This window comes from Nomia melanderi, chromosome 4, assembly GCF_051020985.1.
Source record: "Nomia melanderi isolate GNS246 chromosome 4, iyNomMela1, whole genome shotgun sequence".
NCBI classification, from domain to species: Eukaryota; Metazoa; Arthropoda; class Insecta; order Hymenoptera; family Halictidae; genus Nomia; species Nomia melanderi.
Window position 1 is genome coordinate 1,234,863 of NC_135002.1, and position 21,479 is coordinate 1,256,341.

Genomic DNA, 21,479 nt, shown 5'->3' on the forward strand with positions numbered 1-21,479 from the left:
AAAAGATTGTTTTATCGCATTCAAGATCAAGCGTGTTTCTCGTGCCGAGAACAGACCTGATAAGATTTCTGTTGATGACAAAACGCAGATTGCAACGGGCCTCGTCCGGATTCCCGCCGACCACGGTTTCCTGGAGTTTAAAACCGGAACCACCAGCGATCGATAGACGAGCGGAGCTCGAGGAGCGGGAACGCGAGCAGCGCGAGCGAGAGCGGGAGCGGGAACGAGAGCGCGAACGCGAACGGGAACGGGAACGCGAGCGTGAACGTGAACGTGTGAGGCGCGAGAAGGAGCGGGAACGCGAGCGCGAGGAGCAACGCGAACGCGAGCGGCGGGAGCGCGAGAAGGAAGAAAAGAGGAAACAACAGGAAGCCGCTGCCGAGAGGGAACGAGAGAGGCGGGACAAGGAGCGTCGCGAGATGGAGAGACGGGAGATGGAACGCGAAAGATTAATGCATCAGAATCGGCAACATGTGGTCGTCGGTCGCGATAGATCACCTCTAAGGAACGGATCGGGACCCATGGACGCCGGTGAGGTTCGCGTGAAGGAGGAGCCGCGAAGTAAAGACGACGAAGTTGTAATGCTTTCAAGGCCGCCGGGTCCTGGTCCCGGATCGCAAGCCGCGCAAGGACCCGGTCCCAGTCCGCTGCCTGACACAAGGTATCACCATCCTCATCCACACTCGTACCTGGCCAGGCATCCGCACAGTATGCCTGCACCCCACTCTATGCCACGAAGTATGCTCCCTGGCCTAGGTGCGCACCCAATGCAACACTTCCCACCACCGTCGGCACCCACCGGCCAACCTGGGGGTCCTTGGCCTGGCGATCCTTTCAGGGATTATCGTTACGACCCGCTCCAACAATTACGGTATAACCCCTTAATGGCTGCTGCCGCGTTCCGCGCGGAAGAGGAAGAGAGGGCTAAACTGTACGCCGGGTATCCCCCACCACCTGTAAATTCTCTAAGGGGCAAGGATCCTAGCCCTGGCCCGTTGAGCAATCTACACATGCATCACAGAGCAGGCCCCGGGCCCGGAGTACCGACGAGACAATTAGAGCCTGCCCTGATGCACGCGGATATACACAAGAAGGAGGACGCCTCCCAATCCCGATGATACATCCTCCCCACGTCCTCAGCTTCTGCAAATGAACGCGCCAGCGGGTCTGCATTCTGAGTATTTTAGTGAAATCTCTATCTGGGCTCCCACGGTGCTGATATTTTGCTAACGGAGAAGAGGCGTTATTTAAAAGAAAATTGTACATAGATTATATAATATTTATAGTTATCGATAAAAAGTGAGATGGAGGACCGGACTGTAATATTGTGAGGTTAGGACGTTCAACGAAAAGAAATCTCGTACGAGAAGGACCGTTAACGAAAATGCCTTGTTCCACGTTCGTAGAAAAGTTTACTTGATGCGGAAGTTGAAAGGAGGACGGTCACGTAGTAGACAGACAGACAGACGGAGAGAGTCTTGGTCTGTCTGTCTCTCAAGGCATTGATCTCGCGAATGTGTCACAAAATGGAAATGACAATGACGTTATATTATTGTGATTCTCTGTAAGTTTCGGGGATCTGACTGTTCATAGCGGTATATAGACTTTAATCATTACGAGTAACTATGCGTATAGTTAAACTAAGGAAAAACAAAAAAGGTATCGTGTGTAATATTATAGATATTGTAGAATGCGAGACGATGCTACGTAAACAAAAAAAATAATGAAATCCAAGTTAAGAGGAAAAAAAAAGTTATGCGGATCTCTACCATTACTCAAAAGTTATTTAATTATTTATTTATTGCGACGTATAAACGAATCTCTACTAATGACGTACGGATACGATCGTAAAATGAGACACACAGAGACACACAGAGACAAATTGCCCTAATTCAATCGATATAATATAACAAACGTTACGTGTGAATTTTAGTTTCACTTCGATGATAGATTATTCATTTGTACCGTAGTGAATGATAGATGAACCGAGAGGGCAAACAGGTATCACTGGCTTTTGGCAGCACAGGCTTGCTTCCCCCTCCTTTCCCTCCCCCTAACCCGATCATTTGCATGGAGACTAGAATTGCACTCTGGTGCTTTCCTGTGATTTAAAGAAAAAAAAAAAGATATGTAAGATTGTTCAGAAGCATTGCAGTTGCTTTTTTCATTGTAATTTGTAAGAAAATGATAAATGGCATAAATCAAATTTTTTTAACAAATTATATGAACGAATTTGACACACGTTGTTAGCTGAAAAGAAGAAAAAAAATGAATTGTATTTATCAGAAAATGTGGGATATATAAGTAAACAAATGCATAAGCAATTTGTCCGTGCCAAAGTGCTTCAATCAAAATCACATTCAAAGCAACACAGCAGAATTGCTATTTTAATCTGTTCTTTAATTTTTACCAGAAACTGAGAAAGAAACAGCTTTGCATTCTTGTTTATTGTCCTCTCAATTGTCAGCCATATGTAGCATATATATATATATATATATTACATATATATACGTCGTTATGTTACCAGAGAGCCAATTCGAGATCTCTCACAAAAGAAAAGAAAAAAAAAGTATAAAAAATAAACGATATTCGTGCCATGGACCAGGTTAGAATTCGAGAAACCCTGGTGCCTCGACAAAAATACTTCTGTCAAGTAATCAGGCTCTTGAACTTTGTTTCGTTTATACTGTAAAGTCATCATAAAAATGTATATTATTATATAATTAATGACCATACGCAATTTAAAAATTGTAGATATTTTTCATCGATGCAAGGTTGCAATGTGATGCAATGATTCTGTTCTTGTAGATATCGCGAACTATAAAAGAGGATTTTGTGTGAATAGGTTTTTTCTAAAATTGATTCTTTGTAAAAGGGTCTAATAATCATAGTTTCTATCAAACCTGTCTGTTCTAGTACTTTCACCAGCCTAAAAATATTTTACAATTCATAAAGACCTCAGAAAGAATTTTGTTAATTAGTACGTCTTCTTATAGTACAAAGAGAAACGAAAAGAAAAAAATCAATATTTTCACCTTTATACTATTCTATAAACTCTACTAGTACTCATTATATCACGCGTTTAAAGAGTAAACAACTTTTTCTTCTGAAGTCTTCATGTATTATAGGTATTTAATACTATCATCAAGAGACACAATATATAAGCATACACATACATGTTTTTTGACTCTTCAGGGCCAACGTCGTTCAGGTACCAATCAACTGTAATAACATTTTGACACGTGTGTGAAATTGATATATTTGAAAAGCAGCATTTGTGGATCGCGATCGGTGGTTTTTTTTTTTTAGTATTCAGAAAATGTGAGTCACCGTGAACACCGTCGCGAACAGAGTCTATTATTTTCAGTGCGTACACTTCTTCCCTGTCAAATATGTTCTAATTGAATCGGTAAAAATTGGTTTCCTTAATATATTAAGATGACCGACCATGGTGAACTGTGGTTGGTCAAATTCAGTTCTTGTTTTGTATATACAAAAAAAAACAAAAAGTTGCTATCGAGAACTGCTGGAACTTGATCTCGTGTAGCGACGATGTCTATGCCGTGGATTATTCGGGGGGCTTCGCGATCGGGTTCTTGGCCTGCGTCTCGGTGGTCGTGGGCTCCTACGGCGGTTGATGGGTGGTGAACGTCTCCGATAACGCGGAGGAGTATTTCTGCCACCGCCACCCCATCGTGGAGGCACCCTTCTGCCCATTAGAGGCGACATCCTTCGCATTGGTAGCGGACGTGGCTTTGGTAATAATACTGGGGCAGCAGTAATTTCCTGGCCATCTATTTGCCCTGTAGACATACATCAAGATACTTAATTAAAGTTCACCAGGAACAAGTAAATTTGTGGAAATATTTTCTTGCTTACCGCCATCCATGTGTTTCATTGCATTCTCTGCTTCATCCGCGGTTTCGAATTCTACATAAGCGAAACCTCTGCCTTGGTTGGGGTGAAGCTTGTCCATAGCAAAATCAACCATTTTGATCTGACCGTACGTTGAAAATATTTCCATAATGTGTTCTTTAGTCACATTACGTGTCAGATGTCCAATGTGTATTTTTGTTGGTCTAGGAATCGGGGACCTTTCCCTACGTTTTCTACGCGGTGAGGGTGATCTGTAAAGTAGACGAATTACAAATGAAATACTTGATGTTGAGTAGTTGCATTAAGATTAGGAGAAGGTCAATGTATCTACCTGGAACGTCCCTTGGGCTTAGGTTTATCGATCACAGAATTACTGCTTTTCTTCTTATCTTTCTCTCTGTCTCTATCTCTGTCCCTGTCTCTTTCCCTATCTCTTTCTTTCTCCCTTTCTTTTTCTTTATTATCATGTCTACGAGAAGCATCAACACTTTTGCTTCGACTTCGTTTTCTCCCCCTGTCTCTGGAGCTTCCAGACGAGCTCCCCGAGCTACTGGAGCTAGTACTAGAACTGGAACTTGATCTTGAACTACTTCCACTGCTTGTGGACGACGATCCGGAGCTACTGTCTGAAGAACTATCGAATACAATCAATATAAGTATACACGTACATACATTCTGGCTATATTAAGAAACACTAATGGAGGGAAATATTCTTGATAGCTTATCCTTAGTGTCTTTAACGTTACCTATAAGGATCGAAATATAATAATTTCATTCACGGCTAACAGAGTTTGATTGCACTACAATTACTAGACATACCACTGTCGCAGGAATGATGCTTATACCAGTAATCTCTAATTTAATTGTTTACAGACAAATCCAAAAAACATCTGTTATCTTACCTGCTGCCACTGCTCGAAGAAGAAGCAGCACGTTTCTTTCTCTCCCTTTCTCTGCCCCTTTCCCTCTTGTTCTCTTTATCCGTGGCTTCAGAGTCGCTTTTACCCGTGCTATCCTTCCGACTGCGTGCCCTACGCGAACACATGAAAACACCCGGCGACAAGGTTACAATAGTGTCACGAAAATGGCCGCTGAATGATATTAAAAGGATTTTTATTACTTACATCGCAAGACGATACGAATCCCGTGGTCAGAGGCGTGGTTTTTATTCTGTAAACGAAAGAAAACTCGGTTGAACGCCGTGCAAACGCCAAAAATGGCGGACAATGCCGCTACGGGATCGTAGTTTTCCGACAAGGCACTTCTGCGAGGTAGACTTTCTATCTAACGTCCTCGCATGCGAACGACATGTAACACCGATAATCAAGAACTTTTATTTCATTATCGAAGCCATTATGGAATAATAAACATACGAAGTTTATGAAGCATACGAAACAAAATTATACCAATAAAACGACGCGGCGCTCGCATCGTTATTCCCGCCGGGTTCCAGCTATATCACGAGACCATAAACCTTGAAAATCTGCTCGTAGCATGAAACCTAACGGTCGTATAAATTTCTGAAACGATTAGAAAATGCGTCATTTTGCTTCTGCCTTTTTACTTTAAGTCATGGATTTGATTATAAATCGACGAAAATTTCAATGGAAAATATTTGATATTAGCCATTGGCCGCACAGACGTTGATTGATACTCTTCCAATAGGAAATCAGCGTTTCCTTCCACGTCCTTAAAATATACATAATTTCTGCACACTTCGACACGTTACTATTGTTCATCTTGCTCTTGTATCTTTTGGAACGCTGCGAAAAAACAGCATTCCCATCTATAGTACCATATATTGAAGTATACACGGGAATGATAGAAATTCATGATTTACTCTGTCAGTAATAAAATCTTCTCAATTCTGCACTTTAATCTGTAAAAATGTCCTTGACATTTGCAGTAATAACAGTGCTCACACAAACATTATAATCTTTTGCAATACAAACAAAGTTGCAAAGTGCATTATGGGAAATGTAAATTTTTTTAAACACGTCGTGCTACTTAATGAGTAAATACATAACGGTTTGCATTTGTCGAACTTATGGAGGAATAAAATAAAATAAAAGTTAAACAATTGAATATATTCTCCAGTGTTGTCTGATTGATTATTTAATTGTTGGTTTTGGCATTCTTGATAAAAATGAATTGCATCATTGCACAATGGGAAAAAGTAGCACAAAATTAATAGTGCCATTCACGGCTAAATGCAGAAGCTAGTTATCACGGTAGATAATATATTTTTATCACGCTCAAGTCCGTTTAATAATCAGTAATCCCGCCGCTAGATGGGGTAATCATATTTTCAAATATACATCATTTCCTTACTCAAATTTCCCAGTATTCGAACATGCCGTGAACCGTTCCAAATTTCTCTAAAATTTCCAATCTTTCAATTTCAATTTTAAAAAGTCAATTTCAAAAATTTGAAATGAAGCGTGCCCACTGGAATCGACAAGATATTTAAACAGTTACGCCAACAGGGAAAATAACAGAACAACGACAGTTACGATCAGCTTTTATATTTTATGAGTTTTATTTCTGTAGATTGCTGCAACGATACGTAAGTATCGAAATGTATATGTATGTACATTTAAGTGATAATAACCAGCAATATTTATGTACAAGTACACCGAATTTATAAACACTAAACATTTGTCACACCTTAGATGTAATTTCTCTAAATCAATTCGTTCGTATGTTGCACCGGTCCTTTGTTTCCTTTTTTGTATTTTTCTCTTTTGTCAATGTGTTCGTCCCCCTCGTTAAGTATAGTTACACGATTCGGAGTGGAATATATAAAATCATATGTTTCCTTGTTTTTTTGGCACAGCTCGTCGCGGGAAAGAAAAAGGAATACAAGTAACCGAGTAGTAAAACAGCGTTGGAAGAAATGTTCCTGATGATCGCAGCGTATTATTTTTTTCTCTCTCCTTTTCTTTTACCAAACGTGGCCGTATGAATATTCGTGAAAAGTGTTTGCATCTTCAGCGCGGGAAATATTCGATGTTCGATAAAGCTTTCTTTAGCTGAACAGTATGTGTAATGTTTAACAATAATAGTAATAATAGTAATGATGATGATGATAATGACGATGATGATGACGATGACGACGATGATGATGGTAATAATAATAATAATCGACATCGACTCGTCGCAGAATAAAACGGGCACGCAATTGTTCTCTTCAAGTGTACCTCGCGCAATTATTCATTAAATCTGCATAAGTTGGTATTATTGGTCTCGCATACAGATACATAATACAGAAACCGACATGCAATTCTTTTCTTCATTGTTAAAAGCGGGGTATATTACAAACTTAACAATAGCGGTAGATATACCAATAAATTTATGCACTGTATATATTACAAAATTGTTTGCTCTCTTTTTTCATTATTTTCATCTTGCTTCTTTCATTTCTTCTGTTTCTTTTTTTTTTAACAAAGTTCTGTTCTCAGATGTGTTGTTCTGTTTCTCTTCATCTCTACAGAGGCGTGTAAATTATTAGCTTAACAATACTTTTATCATGTCTCGACAGTCGTTCACAGAAATGAAAAAAGGTGTCGTGTTATGTTCTATTATAATCTTTTTATTTCGGACGTACGTGCCATCACAGATTAAATTAAAATTAAACCAACGCACAGAGAATGCAAATGAGTCATGTGTCCTTTACAGAAGGAGTCCTTTGCTGTGTTCCATATTTATATTTTGTCTCTTTAGTTTGCGTCTAACAATTTGTACACCTCTGCATCATCGAGTTGGTTAACTGTCTCTGTGTATCCCTGGAAACACTGGTCTGTGTAAATTGTTATTCTCTGTTTTGTATCTGCTTTCATTCTAATATCCTAAGAGTTCTCCTGTTGCACACCCATTACGCACATTCGCATCCCTATTCGCATTCACGCACCCTTGTCCTCGTATTCCGTCAAATCTATACCATTTCTCTCTCTCTCTCTCTCTCTCTCTCGCTCTCTCGCTCTCTCTCTCTCTCTCTTGTTACTTGTAAAAATCAAGTCGTTGGTATTAGTGGTCACATCAATAAAATTATCGTTCATAACAAACAAGTGAATTCATTATAAAATCTTATATTTATTATTTACGTATAAATATTGTTAAATATGTATATTAAAAATTTTCTACACATTCCACGATTATTTTACACAGAATTCGTTATTTCTATCCTGATAATGACTTAAATCGATTAAGTAACGTTCTTTATGCTTTTTTTCTTTTTTTCATTTCATCTGTTGGCTTTATTAACTGGACACGAACTCTTCTCGTTTCAACGAAGATAGAAGACTATCGGGGCGAGGCTCGACTCTGATCTCCCTCGTTCTTACCCCTCCCTCTAAAAAATAATAATAATGATAATCATAATAATAGCAATAATAATAATAATAGTAGTAATAATAATAGTAATAATAATAATAATAATAACAGAACACAATGTAGATCAGACTCGAGCCTCGAGAAATGCACGCAAAAATAATCCCTATGTTCTTTGTTACAGGTCCAAGAGTCATGCATTCGACAAAGAAGAGCAATGAAACGAAAGGAACGGCAACCGACGCTGCGCTTCTAGAAATTGAATCACGACGTCATGGTATAAAAATCTAAACTGACCTTACTGTGTACTAAAAAATAGAATCGTTTTTTTTCTTCCCCCTTTTTTTTTTAATTATTCGACAAGCGGACCGGAGAAATTGCTTCTGGCCTCCTCTCGTCAAGATTATTTCTAACGCGCGTTCAGGTTTTTACTTTCGTTGACGGTTTCGTGACTCGATTATCGTCGATCGTCAATCGGTCCGAACGCCCTAACCGCATCTCGCCCCCTCGTCAAGGGACACCAATGAACACGTCCCATCCGATGCGCGTCTAATTAGCTTTATCGATCTCGAATGACGGAAAAGAAACAAAAAAAAAAAAAGAAAAAAAAAGGTAAAACAATATAGCCTAATAACGTGACACGACAGTCTTGCGCCGACAGCAGACTCCTCATGCTCGAATCGAATCTGATGCAGTCCCTGTGTCGGTGGCTCTCAATGGAAATAATTTAACACCGATACCTCTGTTTCCCGAAGATCATCGTTTACAATTCCACCGTTAGGATATATTCAAATATACAAGGCTGCTCGACCGAGGCATTACAAGCTGTCGATTCTAACAACGTGTCCGGTTCTGTATACGTTTCTAGGACAGTTGTCCCAAAACTGAACATAGACGTTTCTGTTTAACACTAAAACTACCAGAGCGGTCAAATGACCCATGGCTGATGTCTTCTTTTTGCAATTATTAGAAAGGTAACAAACGTTTCTCTGAGAAATTATTCAGAAATTCATTTAGCTCTATGAAAATTCAATTGTTCAATTAAAGTGTGAACAGATGCACTCTTGGAGTTTCTGTAGCGAAATTTTCAAAAGTCAGCTAAACTGCTCGGTAGTTTCAGTGTTAACGATGACAACGGTACGAGAACTTGTAATACTCCGGCAGAGGAAAGTCGTGTATCATTGTTTACGTCAATGACAACTCATGCAATAGTTACAGTTTTGTCTCTTCGGAAAAAATGGTCGGTATCTCATACCGCGTGATCTCAACAAAGTATACACACATACAGACACACGCGCGTACGTGTATTTATATTTATACACATTTATACATACAACGTGTACACATATAAATACACGCACGCACGGTTGCTTATCATTTGGACCGGAAGAACTTAACTAATACCACGGCCGGGTTTTTAATATCAGTTCGACTTCTCTTAATCGCATCGACATGCTTCAAAGTATTCATTGCGGGTGGAACGAATATAGTGACAGAGATATATACGTATATAACTCTTGAGCGCCGTGCGTTTAATCGTTTACAAAGAAACATTTCTCCTGCTTCGACCCGAGAGGCGCTCGAAACTGAATAATCTATAACTTCTGCGTACAATGCAAGTCCGTCGATCGTTTGTAGGCAAGAGACTGCTTGCAAGCAATGGAAAACACATTCGGTGGTTTCTACCAAATAAGATTATGGCCACAGATGAGGTATAAGATAGATTTAACGCCCAACATATTATCAGATCATTCGATAATTTCGATTCGGTAATGTAATGTAACAGAGACTAAACACAGTGTAAGCGATATACTATCAATCGATTAAGAACAACGTAAACAACAGTACTATCTCGTCTAGTTCGATACGTGTAACGTCTTCCCGTGATCTGCTACCGGAACCGCGTGCTCGACAACATCACAAACCGTTTCGTTGTACGCATCCAAGACAACTTTGCCCGGTCGAATTGGATGCGTACGATCGGTTCCCGAATACAAAGAGTACAAGAGACCATAGATAATTCCCTCTATCTCGACATCAGTCCTTCGGTATTCCCGGACACTATCCCATAGAATATTAGGTCTACCCTACGCCCTCGCTTCGATCACTCAAACAGGACACTTGGGTCTCGGTTAAGTCACTATACTTGTTCCATCGGCAAAAAATTCAGACGGATATCTCGTAAGCGGCGTACGTTGTTCTGTCCTCTTTGGAACGGGAGACGCTATGTGCCGGCAATTGATCGTATACCATCTCCGTCCAGCCGCAGGATGGTGCGGAGACGTTGAAGCTGGGCTATACGGATATCTCGTAGTTCATGTCGTAGACACTGGCCCGGTCGGTGGTCGGCGTGGTGGGCCGTTGCGATCTGTTGTCGTTCGGCGCGGACACCATCTCCATCGAGTTCGTCATCTCGAGCGCCCGGACGAAGGACATCGGTCTGCGCCGCGTGTCGCTCGAGGTGGGCGTGGTGGGCGTCACCATCGCGGCCTTCCGTTTCACTTGAGGCGACTGGTGCGGCGGGAAGACGGGTACGCCGCCCCTCATCGCCGGATGGTACGCGGTCCTAGGCGTGTTCGCGTACAGCTGCTGCGTGGGGCTGGTCGGGTTCGATCTGTAGTAGTCGTACGACGGGGGCGGCCGCTGGGACGGCGACTGGTGCGTCGTCGTCGCGTTCTGCGCGCCGGGCGGGGCCGGGTAGCTGCCCGGGGAGTTGTCCTTCCACATGTAGACGCCGCGCTGCGGGGAGCCGGCCAGCTCTCTGATGTTGTCCACCGTGTTGTTCGTTCTGGAGTACGAGTGGTCGCCGCCGCCGCCGCCTTGACGGACCAGCTCGCTCTCGGACAGGAAACGCCGCTGGGGGCTGTAGCCGGCCACGACGGCGGCGTTACCACCACCGACACCGGCGTTGTTCCCCTGTTGCACATCGTAGTACGTCGATGCGTCGTTCACTCCTATAAAATCCGGCCGACGAACCTGCGTCGGCGTACCTGGGTTCGATCTGTAACACAGACGGGCGGCGTTGGTTTAACGGGAACTTTTCTGACGACGGCAGTCTTCGAATTTGTTTCTTTTTTTTTCTTATTCTTTTTAATTGGTACTTGAGCGTATTCGCAGCACCTCTAAACTTGCACGCGGTCTGGGCTGCGGTGTAGGGATACGGGGGTTGCGTGCGAAATTTTGACTGGCCTCGCATCGCTACGGTTCAATGGCGGAACGGACGACTTCTCGAGGAATTAGCTCGCAGAGGATAGAGCGGAGGAATGTTTATACGTTTATGGCATACCTGTGTCGCTAACAATTAGACGAACCTTCGTTTTCCACGGGTCTAGGTCATTTCAAGGTCACCGGAGGAGAGAGGGGTACATGGTGTACAAGTTTAGAGGTATTACTGTAACTGACAAATGCACGGTACGGTTAACCAAGATGAGAAATAATTGTATGTATGTATGTATGTATGTATGTATGTATGTATATATATATATATGTATGTATATATGCGAGTGCTGAGCATTGTAGCCATACAAATACGGCTCTGGCGGTACATACAGAGGAAAGAGAGAGGTAGATAGATAGATAGATAGATAGAGAGAGACAGAGAGAGAGACAGAGAACAGCGCATCATTCCTGTTACAAAATTAGCATCTATCCAAGAAAATGTAAAGAAGGTGTAGAGTGTCTATATATGTATATTTATATATATTAATACATATACGTATATAAATATATATATACATATATATAGCGAAACCTAGCAAATATACATAGTAACATGGAAATGTTTATACTTGCGTGTTGGTCGACTGATATACATGTGAATACGTATACGTTCATATGTATATGTATACATACATACATACATATGTATATATATATATATGTATACATATGCAGTTTCGAATACGTATACTTCTCTCTTAAAAATATAAACACGTATATATATATGTAATATATGCAAGAAAGCATAACTTGAAACTACGATATGTCCTCGTAGGATGAAGTTCGTGTTTACCTGCAGTAGGTTGCAACATGATGGTAGAAAGCAGCTCCTTGCAGTTACCACCCCCTGCAGTGGGACACAAACTTATCTATATACCATATATCTTGTAATATATACATGCAGAGAAACTAATTCTCTACGATATTAAACATGATCTACAAATCGCGCAACGGTTTCTCGTTTTCTTCCTTTTTTTATGTTTTTTTTTTTTTAATGAATTTGTTATATTTTTGTTTGTTTCTTTTCTGTCACGCGATCCTTCGTCATTCAGAAGGTGAAAAAGATATACATATATAAATGTATATGTATATATATATATATATATGTATAGTGGTGAGAGTAATAGGAAGAAAAGAATAAGAGCAAGAGTGAGGTGTTCGCATAGTGAGGGATACAGGGAGTCTGAAGTAAAACAGGCTTCACATCATATCGAGAGGTAGCAAACAGGAACATCGAATAAAAGAAACCAACATATATTCACTCATTGTAATTGATATAGCGTGCTCGACAAATGCAATGGAACTATTTACTAGTGTGGCGCTTCCCTCTTGCTCTCTACATAGAAATAGAAACAATATTCTGTGCAATGTGAGAATGCCGCGAGGTACAATTACAAAAAAAGTCAAAAAAAAAAGAAAGAGTACATCTAAAAGATTAATATTCCAAAAATAAAGTATTTCAACGTGATCACGGTATATAACGGAATATCTGATTATATTTCTTTTTCTTTTTCTTTTTCTTTTTCTTTTTCTCTTACTATGTAACACTGTATTTACTTGCAATCTTTTTTCTCAAGGTGTGTGTATATATATATATAATGATAATAATAGTAATAAATTTCATTATATCCGTTATAGTTTGTTCTATTTCTTCCAATTAAGTAGATAAGAGTATAATAGTATACCTGCGCATAGGACTGGAAATAGCAAGAGGAGTCGGTACTCCAATAGCTTTAATCCGTTGTGTAGTTGGACTAGCACCCCCTTGGTTTTGACCTCTCTGAGAAGCTGTGGCAGGCGATCCGCTCGCTTCCGGTGACAGTGGATCGGGCGTGTGACTTCGTGAGCCATTCATTCCCCTATAGGTATCGACAACGTACCTTATGTGTATTAGAAAAATAATTAGCAAACGCGTTGACATTTGCTATCATGATTTTGTATTACCTTGGCCTTGGATGAGGGCTGCCCCTAGTGTATTGCATTGGATGACGGTGCTGTGACGGTGGAGGATGCCTGGGAGACTCGCTGTTCTCCACAGGCGGCAGGAAGAAATTGCTTTTAGAACCGTGTCTTTGCAGCGGAGGCGTAGGCTCGCAGTCCGCCGATTGAGATGCGGTGGGCTCCATGTCTGTGTCCGACCCATCCCGTCCGGGAGACAACTGAAACCAATAAGACACATGATTCCGTTTTTCCAATTATGAATAAACGTTTCGTTATTGAACTGTCATAGCACAATCGTATACAGAACGCATAATCACTTGGGGATACTGACTGATTTAACCAGGATAGGTAAGGGACAGGGGGATCGAACGGCGATTGCGTTTTTCCAACGTTGTAAATAGGCTATTACATATAGGAAGAATCGTTGCTTGATATCGTACTCTAAATAAACAAAGTTGAAATTAATGAACGAGTGCGTGAGAATTATAAAATCGTGCAATAAATACTTTCGAGGTGCAATAGAACTCGCAATTCACAATGTATAATTCTATGAAAGCTTTAAAGCATGGGTGGGGGTTGCATAGCACGGAGTTAAAAGTTTCTTTCAAAGCCGAGTGAATTGCATAGCCACACACTGCTGGTAAAAATGTACATCGAAGAAGCTTCGAGAGTTCATGCTAGAGAATATGTATTATTTACAGTTGTTAAGTCTTCTTGTACATAGTATCAGAAGTGTGAAGCGATGTTGCACTAGCTCTTACCTTATTGTAAGCATTTGAACTGGCATTTCTAACACCATTGCTGCTATCCATGTAGGTTTTTACCTGGTTCTCACTGCCTATAGTCGATATCTCAGATGTACAAGCTCCGCGTCGTTTTCCTAAATACTTTTCTGGCTTAAGTAAACTGAAACATTACGTGACAAATTGATTTCTTCATTTATCCCGTATACGGTTACAGATTAAAATTCTATTTATTTAATCACCTGGGGTATTGTGGTCCGAATTGCGTGTAGCAGCAATTGTGTAGGCAACCACGGGAAAAAGGATTGTAGCCTCCATTAAATTTACCCGTTACCTGTTCGTTTGTCGTGCGTCCTCTGGAAACAAGTATTACATGGAAACCAGTCAGTCCAAAGATTGGAATAAATAGGAGTATAACCACTCCCATAAGTGCAAATCTACGGTAAATTTAAGGATCATAAGATGTGTGTTGTATTCGACAAATCATCCGGCATTCGGGAAAAATATCATAGAAAAGGATACGCGACAAGCGTGTCTACTTCACCCAGCTGCTGTTTTTTCTCTAATACAAAATGCAGGCAAAGTCCAAATATACTGAGCATATGAAAACTAAGTGACAAAAGAAAGAAAAAAAAGAATCTGTAATTCCTCCTTCCGATGCAGTTGTTTAACCATGGACAATGATGATCGAACGTCTGAAACATTTAAGAATCAATATAGTGTTTGTTCAAAATTCATTTTAATATTCTTTACGAACCTCGATACACTGATTGCAAACACTGCAATGAGAACAACGAGGAGGTCTGTAGAACTTGCAGGTGAGGCACCATTTCATCCGGACTGTAATACCATTGATTTCTACATTTTTGTATAACGGTGCACTAAACTCATCTTCTTTATCTTCATCAGCAGATGCTTTAAAGAAAAATAACATACGTTAATTTATTGATCATTCTTAACAATGCCAGCCTCGCTTGTGAGATTCATTCTTTGTAAAAGGTATAATAGTGCAGCTGTAAATTTCAAACCTAACATTTCATTTTAGGGTCTTATTTTATGAACTCTTATTCTACTTGGTTTTTAAAATCTCATTAACAAGCAGATACTCGGTTATAAACGTCCAGAAAGAATGAATAAAACATGTCAGATGTACGAAAGGAGAATTAATCTGTTTCAATGAACTGTTTACTGTCTCAGTATCGAAAGAAACTGAATTGGACATTCCTTATAAGACTAAGCAAGGTCTACAGTTTCCTCTCTCCTTGATCTAATTCAATCCATGTATTCCATCGTGCTCGATAGGATCACTGTGGCGTGGAAGCTTACAACTGCACTATATCCTCTCGAGCCGAAATACCTTTCGGTATAACACCAGGGTCCATGAAGGTGGCTAGCGTAAAATTCGCCAACACAAGGAAGGTGATGACTCCTTGAAGGGCAGGTACCCATGTCCCCCATCGGAACACATAATACTGGCATCTGTAAAATTGAAAGGAAATTCACATGATGAGAGGCGAGCGTATCAACAGATTGCAGAGAAATCTGGAGAACGAAAACAGGATGGCAAACCGTTGCGGCCTCTCACGAGAGGAGGACAGACGTGGTCGAGGAACTTACGGGAAACAGAAGAATAATGTGGTGGTGCTGAGTAGAACTGTCCAGGCGCAAGTAGCTGGTAGAAACTTCGCCCTCACATCGCATATCGGCATTCTGCACGCTCCACTTTGTGGTCGACGATTAACGAATTATTAATGGGTGAGATTTCTGCTAGCAGAAAACATGGCCGCGTCCATCGGCGCTGCTTATTTGCGAGTCCCGCGATCCGTAGTTAGCACAGACTTCCATTCTCGCTTTGCCCGCACATCCGTGGCATCTTGATGATCGGTCTTCGTATATTAAACGCACGACACTTCGACAAAAACATCCGTAACGTGATTAATGTTTAAACGCTTCTGCACGTACGATCCGCGAACACACTACCTTGCTGACATACATATATATGTATACATAACGTGCACGTCTCTCTTTCTCTTTGCCCTCCCTCCTCCTCGCTCTTATTGTGTATAAGATGCCTGTATATAATTGTGCACGATGGCTAGCCGAGCACCCCCTCCAACACGGGCGTTCCGCAAAGCGATCCAACGAGACCGTGCGTCAGGCTTTCACGATTTTCTATCCTAGAAGCGCTCGATACGGCTTAATAGTTTCTGCCCGAAAATCGTTCTATGCGATACACGCGAAAGCCTCACGGATTTCTGGTTTTTCCGAACGCTCGCCTTACCAACCGAGATTTCGCTCGTTTTTCCCAACAAAACTACTTTACCGAGCATTCCTACCATTGGAAATCGAACTATTTAAATATTTCCCGCGTTTTCGCGAATATCGTAGACCACGGGTTTCGTGTCCTTAAAGACATTTAAATATCGTGCTTCCAATGGACAACCGACAATGTATGCTTTCTCTATTTTACGTAAAATCTTTGAAGGAAAATTGAAACGGAATTATTTAAACGATCGCACGGATGAAATACACAGATGATACGACGGACGTTGCAGGTGTGTCCTTTTAGAGGTTATTTTTTTACATGGATCTTGGAGAATCAATGAATTAATATTTATCTGATCGAGCGATATAGATAACGATCTTGTTTCTCGTCACTATTTTCTACCGAACAGTTTGCGAAATTCTGAACGATTACGTCTGATGGTATCAGGTCAAACGAGAATTTACATAACAGAGCTCGATGTACAGGCGTCATTCTGTTTCTGATCTACGAGACGACGACGACGACGTGGGTGGTAAAGCATCATTAACACCAAAGAATGCGTTTTGCCACAGCCGATGCATGAAATTAAGCACGTATTTAAACGGCGTGGATTCAATACCACGGAGTGTGGAACTCGGCCACGTGGGCTCGCGAATATCTGAAAATATTAAGCGTCAAAGAACGCTTTGTCGATAGGGAACGGTCTGTATCGATGAGATTCTTTCCTCAACTTCGCGCGACTCGTTAACTTGTTGGCCTCTTGCCATACTTCCTAATATAGTGCGCCTGCGACGCCCTTCCATGAAGATGATTTTACCCGCTATTACAACATTTCAATTAAATACACGCTTCTCGTTGCTGAATGATTCATTGAATGGATTCTATGATTTCTTTTTTAGATTTATATAACAACAGACAGTATCATTATCTTCAAGAATAATCTCGTGGTTGGTGTTAATTTAATATCATTGCTTAATGATGTATTTATTCTATTTTTAAATTCTTTCCATAATTAGTGAATGATTAAATGAATAGATTCTCTGATTTCTTTTCTAGATACCTCGTACGAACGCGATCCCATTTGTCCGTCCATTCAAAGTATCTACCAACAGATCATTATCTTCAAGAATAGTCTCACGTTTGGTATTAATTTAATATCATTGTTCAATGATATATTCTATTCTTCTTCGTTTCAATTGAATTCTATTTATTAGAGACATTACAAACTACGAACTAAAATTATCTCTGCTTATTCCTTAACACTAGATTTACTAACATTCACTGTAACTTATTTTTCTTAGAAAAATTGTTATTCGTTCATTTAGATCATAGAAATTACAGGTCTAAGAGTAAACAACTAGTATACATATTTGCATAACTGGGTTAATAAAAATCGACCCAAAACATTTGCCAAACAATGCTGATAAAATTCAATATAAATCAAACTGACTATTAAATCTAGCGTTAAAGAAACGTATCTCTCGAGGAGGTTAGGGTTCTAGCGGGGCATAACATAACGATGACGATGATAACAGCAATTATTCATGGAACAGAATGTCAACGAAGGGCGAAACTTCGAGAGCCGACATGGTCCAACGTGGGACAGCATCCGCATGCTTCTCTAACGAGTTGTCTTCTGACTCTTGCCAAGGGGACGCTGATTTTCAGCACTTGGCACCGAGACGTAATTGCCTTTGCACGGCCTGCTCGCCGTTGTCACTTCTTGCCGATGAAAAGGTGGGGACACAGGAGTCTGAGGGAGAGAGAGGGGGGGTGGATCGCGACGGTGGAACATCCACCAAACAACGATGACCACAGCGATGATGAGGAGGATGCGTTGGCACCGAAAATATTTCTAACGAGACAAATTCACTTACAACGTATCCGTTGGCCGTGCTTCACACGCGCCACGGTACCGTTGCGGAACGAGGATCGCCTGAATGAAAATGGAACGGCCACAGACACACTTCAGGATCTTGACACCCAGAACGAAAATCTTCGCATGAACTCGCTCGCGAATGATTGATTGCCCCGGCATTATTTATAGACCGGGCGCGATGGTCGAGAGGGATTTACGGTGAAGATGATAATAACAACGTGTAGTAAACATGTAGAATTAACCATCGAATCGTTAGATTGTCTGGCGGCCGTGTCACGGATGCAGGCTTCATTCAACAGATCCGAAACAATAACCTCGTCGTTCTGGACAATTTTCCTCGGCGCTTTACTTTGTCTTCGTAGAAGCTATCGGCGTGTATTATTAACCTTTTGCACTCGGAAGCTTCTTGCTAGAAATATTTCACATTGCTTGAGGCGAAGACGATATTCTTTGAAACTAATTCAGGGAAGTCACTAGTGCATTGAACAGAGCTACTTTATTCCAATCTTTCACGTATAGAGACACTGTACAAAGTTCATCAGATATCAAATTTTATAGTCTTACTGTGTCAAATTAAATGGTGAGTCACCTATCGAGTGCAAAGGGTTAATGTACATTGACAGCTTCTACAAAGATACTTGTAACGACAAACATTGTCCAGAAATATGAGGCTATTGTTTCGTGATTAAATTAACACTAGAACTAGCAGCTGTCAATTGGAATCTTAACCCTTTGCACTTGGAAGTTGTTCACTAGAGATCTTCAACGTTCTCTGATGAGACATAGACAATATTTCTGAAAATTACTGAGGAATAACGCATGAACTGAGAAGATATTTTATTCAATATTTAATTGGTGCATTATGCAAAACTTAACGTTAAACATCCAACTTAACTTTATATCAAATGAAACTGTGACTACACCTCTCGAGTACAAAGGGTCAAGATTCCAATTGACTCTAGCTAATTCTAGTGTTAATTTAATCAGACGTGTTATGAGGTTATTGATATACAAATACAAAGTCAACAGTCAACAGCTTCGCCTCTCGTCCGCTGTTCAAAGAATTCTATGGCAATATTTTGGTTTCTATCAGATCAAAGCGGACATGGGATTAGGAGACATTTATTCAACCAGAATATATTAATTCACGAAAGCTGATGTAATCATTGAAACTGTACTGTCGAGGGTTAACATTGCAAACGATTTTCGTTGCCTGTTGTATTTAAAAATATCGGTACCTATAATTCACGCGGGATAGATAAAGGCACTCGAAAGACAAAAGCTTTCCGAAAAAAGTGATAATAATATCTCACGGCAGTCGGCGAAATAAATAGCTCTTATCCATCTGACGCGCTGTCGCGGCTAATTGATGTGTAGGTGACGCGGCACTGGCATTCTTGGAATGTTCATCAAATGAGAGACAATTGAGCCACTCATTAGCCAAATCGGTGAATTAAATTCGAAACGAGAACTAGGGAAGAATGATGCAACGGTACTCCTGAATTTTCCGTGTTTCTCTATAAACTGAGAATCAATGACATTATAGAATGTATTTTACTCTATTGTTACAGATGCTTTATATACATATAAGGAATTAACAAGTTGTTTGATACATCAGACACCAAGTGTGGATCTTCTAGATTACTTCTAGATCACTTCAAAACGATTGCAATCAGAAAATCGACGTCGAATCAAATTCACTAAGTGACTAGACAACGTAACGTAATATCAAATCACTAATAATCATTTTCAATGCCTAATAATTTAGAAATAAACTATTTTTAACAATTATTCTCAATTTTATTGAAATTCTCACGGCAGACCGAGCAGTCAGATGAAATTTTCCACAATGAAAACACTGGAGAACCGATTTAACCGATCGGAGGCTGAACTGTGGTCGATTCGCGGCCGCGGGAAACGCTCGGCCTATTTTCCCGCTGTCTGGAAAAGCGCGTGATGAATCGTTCGGAAAGAGATCGAGGACTCGTTATATTTTTACCGGCCAGGTAGAACGCGCGTCCTATGTAACAGCTCGCGACCGGTGGGCGAGCGAGCGGGCGGGCGGATCCAAGAACGGCGTCGCGGCCGAAAATTGCGCGTAGATCCGCGTTGTTATCGCGCAACAATTTATAACCATTTGCGTCGCGGACGGATGGATTTACTCCAGCGCGTTGGACAGTTGGATCGACATTCTGACAGGAGAAAAAGTTGAAATTTAACCCTTAGCAGTCTTATGTCGAGTCAGGCTCGACATTCTATTTTATTGCAACCTGTATCTGTTTTAACAATTTTTTCTATATTTATTTGTAGTGTCGCTATTGTACCATTTCAAGGTAACATTCCAATGACTCCCGAATATTCTTGAATAAATAAATAGAGCGTCATGTTAAGCTGTCTAACTAAGTCTAACTACTTTATTACAAGGTTTATTGAAAGATGAAAGTTGTAAGTACGTTTTGTGTTAAGGTTTACTATACAGTAAAATCGTTGATAACAGAGGAGTAATATGCAATTTGCCTTGAAACAAATTGAATAATATTTATGTTTGTTAGATTCTGTTTGAAATATTCACCTCGAGTGAGATAATATTGTAGGGCAAGGGTTAACTTCGTTTATTCGTTCACTCATTTACTAGCACTTCATTCAATAACAGTCGCTGTGATTAGAATATTTTACTGAATAGAATATGTCGTCTTTATAGGATACAAAGAATATTTAAGGAAGAATATCTTTACAATCTACTGTACATTATACCATGCGTTGCAAGGCTAGATGAGGACACGTAAATGTAACTGTTCTTTGCACAAGATACGATGTCGATCGTCACAACTATGCGACGCTGGTAGCGAGCGAACACGTTCCGTGCCACGGAAATTTCTGTTGTATTTCGCTTAGGAACTGTGTTGATTTTTCAATGAAATATTAAATTATACTCAAGATTTCAGTGAATTAATATACTCTAAATTATAAAGTAATTTTTATACATTTTGATATTGTCTCTTCATGTTTTCGGTGCTTTGTACCGCTATTCTCGACAATGTGTCCCTTAAAAATATTTTCTTACAAAAATTGACGTACCATATGTGGTACACGTGGCACTGAACGTGTTGACGTTCATATTAAAACACAGGGTAGACCAAGGTGAATCGGAAATAAGAATCCAGTTGATATTCGTTACATCATAAGTCATATCTCTCATTTCTTGCTTCCTATTTGCGTAATGGGT

General features: G+C 40.4%; 3 protein-coding genes and 1 long non-coding RNA gene across 16 annotated transcripts in view; 2 read left to right on the top strand and 2 right to left on the bottom strand.

Moving 5' to 3' along the window:
- Nucleotides 1-2,902, top strand: part of tay (tay bridge kinase) — a 39,215-nt gene extending 36,313 nt beyond the window's left edge. For all 9 annotated transcript variants that reach the window (XM_076367429.1, XM_076367424.1, XM_076367422.1 and 6 more), the window contains exon 16: nt 89-2,902. In XM_076367429.1, the coding sequence (XP_076223544.1) occupies nt 89-1,118 (1,030 nt within the window). In that variant the 3' untranslated portion in view covers nt 1,119-2,902. The remainder of the gene's footprint in view (nt 1-88) is intronic.
- LOC116428320 (uncharacterized) lies at nt 2,290-5,405 on the bottom strand. Its single transcript, XM_031979784.2, has 6 exons — nt 5,283-5,405; nt 5,001-5,046; nt 4,779-4,907; nt 4,208-4,510; nt 3,880-4,127; nt 2,290-3,803 (listed from the first exon to the last, which is right to left on the bottom strand). Coding segments are annotated over exons 2-6 (972 nt in total). The 5' UTR covers nt 5,003-5,046; nt 5,283-5,405; the 3' UTR covers nt 2,290-3,513.
- Nucleotides 5,406-6,385: 980 nt separating this feature from the next.
- On the bottom strand, nt 6,386-16,251 carry Zdhhc8 (zinc finger DHHC-type containing 8). 4 transcript variants are annotated; one of them, XR_012998514.1, is made up of 10 exons: nt 15,726-16,246; nt 15,466-15,587; nt 14,866-15,023; nt 14,631-14,803; nt 14,351-14,545; nt 14,127-14,271; nt 13,369-13,583; nt 13,110-13,304; nt 10,400-11,206; nt 6,386-8,227 (listed from the first exon to the last, which is right to left on the bottom strand). XR_012998514.1 is itself a non-coding variant. In XM_076367440.1 (9 exons), the coding sequence occupies exons 1-9, from the start codon at nt 15,815-15,817 to the stop codon at nt 10,501-10,503; spliced, it is 1,938 nt and encodes a 645-aa protein (XP_076223555.1). In that variant the 5' UTR covers nt 15,818-16,251; the 3' UTR covers nt 6,386-10,500. The 4 variants fall into 4 exon arrangements, 3 of the variants coding, with proteins under 3 accessions (XP_076223555.1, XP_076223553.1, XP_076223554.1); XM_076367440.1 differs by having other exon boundaries at nt 6,386-11,206; nt 14,190-14,271; nt 15,726-16,251; XM_076367438.1 differs by having other exon boundaries at nt 6,386-11,206.
- On the top strand, nt 15,596-20,012 carry LOC116428249 (uncharacterized). 2 transcript variants are annotated; one of them, XR_004235221.2, is made up of 5 exons: nt 15,596-15,863; nt 17,274-17,321; nt 17,431-17,517; nt 17,928-19,745; nt 19,825-20,012. It is a non-coding gene; the product is annotated as an uncharacterized LOC116428249 (long non-coding RNA). The 2 variants fall into 2 exon arrangements; XR_004235220.2 differs by having other exon boundaries at nt 17,928-20,012.
- The last annotated feature ends 1,467 nt before the right edge of the window (nt 20,013-21,479 follow it).